At 39.7% G+C, this 6,247-nt stretch overlaps 1 protein-coding gene across 1 annotated transcript in view; it reads right to left on the bottom strand.

Annotated features, from left to right (window-relative positions):
• LOC102296605 (toll-like receptor 5) overlaps nucleotides 1-4,703 on the bottom strand; it is a 13,714-nt gene extending 9,011 nt beyond the window's left edge. Inside the window, exons 1-2 of the mRNA XM_005931574.2 lie at nucleotides 4,538-4,703; nucleotides 3,106-3,892 (exon numbers count right to left, since the gene is read on the bottom strand). Of these exons, the coding sequence (XP_005931636.1) occupies nucleotides 3,106-3,892; nucleotides 4,538-4,588 (838 nt within the window). The 5' untranslated portion in view covers nucleotides 4,589-4,703. The remainder of the gene's footprint in view (nucleotides 1-3,105; nucleotides 3,893-4,537) is intronic.
• Between the last annotated feature and the right edge of the window lie 1,544 nt (nucleotides 4,704-6,247).

Below are 6,247 nucleotides of genomic sequence, written 5' to 3'. Positions count from 1 at the left end.
AAACACGTTAATTACAAATGAATCAAATGAACATTATTGTTGTTGTTGACTTCTTTCCCTACTTATTTTCCACAGCGGTTATCAGTTGAATTTATATGTTATATAATCACACCAGAGTGAATATTTAAAGCAACAAGCTGGAAGCAGCTTCAATGTTTATATCTAACTAATCAAACGTTTGACTGTTGCAATGGTGCAAGAAATCCCACCAGCGAAAAGACCTGCTGGTGTTGTTTTAGAGGTGACCATACTGTACTGAAAAGCTAGGAAGTTAATGACCAAACTGAGGCTGGCTCTGCTGTAAGATGCCAGTGAAACCAGCCGCCTTATCATAAAATTTCTGAACTTACTTGAAGGACACACAGCTCCTTTTGAGCTCTAAAACCGCTACATAAAATCTCTACCTAAAGTAAAATACATGCAAGAAACAAATACTCTTGCAGTCTTTGTTGGGTTATAAAGTGCTTATAAGTGAGCCGGTATTACACTTTCAATGATAGCACGTTCGATTGATGTGCAAATTTACAGCTTCACCAACATGCATGCAAAATATGACGTCGATTTGAATAAACTGTAAATGATTCACCCAAGCAGATGTTGCAGTGCTACAACACACTGTGCCTTTTGTGGCAGTAAGTCACATTATGTCTACATTTCTTTTAAAAAGTTTAAGTTTGTTCTATTTTTACTCGTCTTAAGTTACTGTGCCATTAATTGGAGAAGAGGAAACTGATTAAGACAACAGGGAGAGACAACATTGCAGTATGGGATGTACCTTTAAACTCCCCTTCATTTTCCACAGGTGGTGTTTAGTTTCAGAAAAGAAATGTTTGGAAAAAGGTGATTGTGCAAAAACTTTGAATATCGTCAGCCTCGTCATGTCCTTAAGTACATATTTAGTACTAACATGTTGGCTCTTGACTAATAAACAAAATATTTAAAGCAACTAATTAATGTTAAATATGTTTACCTCCATATTTGTAACTGGGATTAGTTTTGTAGTTTTACTGGATGATGTTCAATGTGTACTTGCAGATATCTGTGTGATCGAGTCAGTCTGAAAAAGGTTTAATAGATCAGCAAGTGCAATTAGTCTTTTCTCTCTTCCCTCAAATTTGTGCTTGTTTTTCTTTTCTTTTTTCTTTTTAAAGGATTCACTTCATACCCCTTTAATCGTTCCCTGACCCCTATCAGATTTTGCATGGACTACTTAATTTGCCTCGACCTCTACATAGGGTGCTGTTGTGGATGAATCTGGTTAAAACCCCCTGAATTTCTGGCAGCTTCAAATCAGCCTGAATCTAATGGAGAATGTTCATCCATATGTTTGTCTCCTATATGGATCCTCTTCTTGTTTAAGTTAAGTAGAGCCTCTTCCAGCATCCACAGGGGTCCTGGACAGGACAGCAAGTGATTGTTCTGGAGCTCCATCTGCTGTTGATATCATAGAATAACATGCATCGCTTTTGTGGAAGGTTTAGAAATGAGTACTTCAGAAGGAAAGCTCAGGTTGAGCAGTTTGCACACAAAGTTAGAGAAGTAAGGTTGACATGCTCTGGACGTGTGCCGACGAGGAATGGAGGATATGCTGGACGACGACTGGTGAAGATGGACCTCCAGGCAAAAGGCATGAAGACCATAGGGCGAGATGTTGGCAGGTGATCTGCTGCAGCGACCCCTAAAGGAAGCAGCTAAAAGAACAAGACTTAAAATTGCAGTACTGAGCTTGTCTGGACTTTTGCTCAACAAAAAGTAAGTAACATGCCACAATATTATGCGGCCCCTTAATGGCCCCTGAATTTTTAAACATCCTGAATTCACCCCCAGCTTTTCATGAGAAGAGACCATAGCTTTAACTGGATTTTTTTTTTTTTATTACATCTGGGTTGGTTTCAAATTCAGATCACATGCACAACTTTAATCAATGATACATGACACTGGTACACTCCTCCAGCGATTATTTCATCATGATTTTTCAGCTGAGAAATACATTTCTGCTCTTTTTTAGCTGCTTTCACTGCTGTGAGACCATAGCAGAAAACTCTATCAGAGGAACATTATAGACACTAGCAGGAAATTCACATCTGAGCTCTTCAACAGGACTCAGCAGCGTCACGTTGGTCTCATTCAACCAAGTCAGGAAGCTCTTCAGATCAGCGTTGCAGTGGAATCGGTTCATCCGGAGGTCGAGGAAGCTCAGAGAGCGGAAAGTGGCAGGGTTAGGCGAGGCTATGAAGTTGTTGGAAAGGTAGAGTGCTTTTAGACTTGTTGGAAATATGTCAGGCTGGATATATGTTAAGGCGTTGTACGAGAAGTCCATCTCTCTTACTGAAGTGAGGCCCTTGAAAACACCTTGAGGGAGTGACTGCAGCGCATTGAAGCTCAAATTGAGACCAGCAACATGCCCAAAATTGTCAAACAGATTGAGACATTTACCCTGAGCCCAAACAGACTGCAGGGAGCTGCTGTGAAGATCAAGAACTGTGAGATTATTCAGACCGACTCGTCTGCTGAAGGAGCAACTCCTGATTCTGTTTCCTCCATAAAAGAGATGCCTCAGCCGTTTTAAACCGGTCAAAATGGTGGAGACATCCTCCAAGTCTGTTAATCTGTTGTCCTGAAGGTCTAGATGCATGAGGTTACTGGCAAACTGAGAGATGCTGCTCACTGATGAGGGTGCCAACTTGTTGTCATTTAGTAAAAGAAAATCTAAACTTGGTAGAGGAGCAGGGAAGCCTAAATCTCTCAGAGAGTTTCCTGTTAGATATAATAATTTCAGGTTGGGAAGTCGACTAAATGACTGATAACCCAGTGCACCAATGTGATTATGAGACAAATCTAATACCTGGAGGTTTGTCAGAGAAGCAAATGTGTAAGAATAGATTTCCCCAAGCAGGTTGTGTGACAGGTTGAGCACTTTTAAATGATCCTGAAGACCTTCAAAGGCATTTCTGTGTATTTGATTCACTTTGTTTTGGGATATATCAATGATTGTGACTTCTTTCAGTGAACTAAACACCCCTTGTTGCAATGCAAATATTCTGCTTTTAGACAGATCCAAAGAGAGGACTGAACTGTTGTGCAAGCCTTCAAATGTGCTGCGATCTGGATCAGGAAGATTGTTGAATGAAAATCCTCTGCCCATGTGCCCTGACATTTTCAGATGGGAGATTTTTGTCCCCTCGATGGCTTTGAAGAACTGCGTGCACTGGCCCACACCAAACCCGTTGCTTGACAAATCGAGTGTCTGAAAGGTCAGATCTCTGAAAGGATTCCCACATTTGTTCCAGTCAAACTTACCGCTGGACATCTCTCTCAGGTACACTGAGTTTAAGTTCAGAACTGTGAAGGTTTTTCCCTGAAAGGCAGCAAGATCAGACTCACAAATTTTATCAATTTTGTTCAGCTTGAGATTTAGGTCTTTCAAATGAGTCATGTTGACAAAGAAGGGAGAAGGCTGGAGTCTTTTTATGTCGTTACCAAAGAGGCTCAGAGTTTGTAGGGACAGCAGCGGTTCTAGATATTTGTCCCTAAGTATAGATTCTTTAAGTGAGCAGTAATCCAGGTTGAGAATCTGTAGACTTGCCAACCCATCAAAGGCCTGCAGCTCCAGCTGAAGCCCGACGTTAAAGTCGAGTGAAAGCCTCCTCAGATGTTTTTGTCTGCTGAAGGCGTGGTTCCTGATCACAAGCTGTGCATGCTGTCGTCCGAGGTCCAGCACCTGCAGCTCCTCGAGGCCTGACAGGGAGGTGGAGTTGATCTCACTGATGTGGTTCATCTCCAGGTACAAATGGGTGATGTCAGGAGGGAGAGGAGGAACCGAGCGGAGGTTCTGGAAACCACAGTATGCTACAGAGCCCTTTATGAGGCATGATGGGAAACAGCCCGGCACCTGGAAGTTGCATAGAAATATAGTCGAAGCAGTCAGTCATCAGAGTGAATCAGTCAGCTTCCACAAACACAGATACAGAAGCTCTTTCATACCACACATGAGTTATCATAATACATGTCTGTGTCGCTTTGTTGTTTTTGAAATCATTTATTTTACTTCTTCTTATTGTTTTGCTTTTATTGTTATCATTGATGTTATTTTTTTGTTATTATTCTGGATCTATAATAGTAGGATTTCTCAAAACTTTAAGTATTTATCAAGTATTTATTCTTTTTTGTAGTTGTTAAGGACTTTATGTTTGTTTTAATGGCAAAAATTAGACTCTAAATTGTATCATTCTCCTACTGTGAGAAATTTACCGCTAATATCTGAATAATTTCAGAGTCCTCTCAAAGATTTGAACTATATCAGAATACAGTGATAACACTGAGCACCACAGACAAAAGAAATAAATCAAGTGCAAATGAAAGCTGACGAGCAGAAGCAACCCCAAAACAAACTATTCTTTTTAAAACATGTAAATCATTTTTGACCTCTCTCAGTTAGAGTATGTTTCCCTCCACACATTCAGAGCTGCTTTGTATATAATTTACATCTCACACACTATATAAAAATTCACATGTATGATAAGTTTACATTACTAACCTGCAGGAAAACACAGATGGCAACCGCCTGAAGTCCCACCGTCCACATCATCCTGTTCCTTAAAGAAATCCTCTTTGAATCTTCGGTCTTCGATGAAAAAACCCCCCGATGCGGCCTGTCGAAAGCAAAAATCTGAATTCTGCAGAAGACTTTACCGCAGCGTTTTTAAATCTGTGAGTGTTTGCGTGACATGTGCTGGGAGGTACATCGACCCCACAGCGTAACCATGACGCTGAAAGGGATTTCCTATTTTCTTCAGCAAAGTCCAGCTTTACAACATGAAGGGAAGTACCTTGTTTACGTCCTGGGGCTAGTCCAGTACACCAGCTTGCACAACTGGTCCAAAAACATATGTTGCAGGTTTTTAATTATGCAAGTTACCATCAGCCTTCATGATATTAACTAAAGGTTTATGTTTGAAGACCTTGGTTCTGGTTTTGATTACACTGTTGTTTGGTGACTCTGAGTTTTTGTGATGCTGTTGGGATCTAGGATCCTGTTTTGCTTTTGTGATGTTTCCAGTCTGTGTTTACTGTGTTTGCTCCTGTCTCCATGTTTACGATTTGTCTTTTGGTCATTTCCTGCTCTTGTTTTGGATTTTCCTTCCGTTCTGCCTGAAAGCCTTTGTCATTTTTCCCAACTACACGTCCTTCAGTCCTCTTAGCTCCTTTCCTTATGTCTTATTCCTTCAGATGCCCCCGGAAGACATGAGGAAGGAGATTCAAGCATAAAGGAATCAAGGCAGCAGGCCAGAATGGGGCATCATCACTGTGAAGCGATGTCGGTTAAATATAATGCTTCATAAATTGTTTTCTCTCATTAAAAAAACGTTTTTAATGACTTCATGTGTAACAGTGGGTATGAATGACATTGTCTTACAGTTTGAATATTCCTCTTTCACACACTGAAGGTAAGAACCCTTCTGTAAAGGATACACCTGTGCGTCCTAGATTATACATCCTCTGGATGTTTTCTAGGATCTGAAAATCCTACAACAAATCACAGTGAGTTTGATTTCTAGGTCACAGGCAGGAGGAAGGAGGACAAAGGAGACAAGGTAGCACAAATTAGAGAAATGGGAAAAGCCTAAAGTTGCATCTTTGTTTTGCTTTTTTTTTTGTTGGGTTTCCTTTATGCTCATTTCTGTATTTATTCATTCTTCCTTTTGGACTTTGCTTTTTGACCTGGCTCCCATGTTCTTTTCTTTCTGGCTGGGATTTCTGTTTACTCCCCTTGAATTCTGCTTTGGATTTTTCTCAGTGATTCTCAGGATGTGCAATCATGTTACAGCCTTTAAAAAGCTTTCAACTGTAGGCACTAATAGACATATTAGTGTCCCTGAACAGCATTGTAGATATTTTTGTAGCCAAATAGTCTGCAATTGGCATGGTTTAGCATTACAGTATATAGACAATCAATAGTTATTTGTTATTAGCTTGTTGTAGATGCATTTACCTTTAAAAGGCCTTTTTTGACAGTATCCTTTTCATATTTCATTGATTACTTTAACATGACATCATGCTGTGGCTTTGCTCTGAACTCTTAAAGCTTTTTACTGCCCGTAACCTTTTTTTTAAAATGTTTTATTCTTTTACTTTTTCTTGTTGTTGTTATAATTAATGTTATTATTGACATGTTTGCTATTCAACTATTGTGACATTAAATAAATAAAAACCTTTATTTAGAGTTTATTAGTGTTTGTTTTTCTAC

This window comes from Haplochromis burtoni, unplaced genomic scaffold, assembly GCF_018398535.1.
Source record: "Haplochromis burtoni strain Fernald_Lab_line unplaced genomic scaffold, NCSU_Asbu1 Contig_147, whole genome shotgun sequence".
Classification (NCBI taxonomy): Eukaryota; Metazoa; Chordata; class Actinopteri; order Cichliformes; family Cichlidae; genus Haplochromis; species Haplochromis burtoni.
This window is presented reverse-complemented; position numbering and strand designations above follow the sequence as displayed.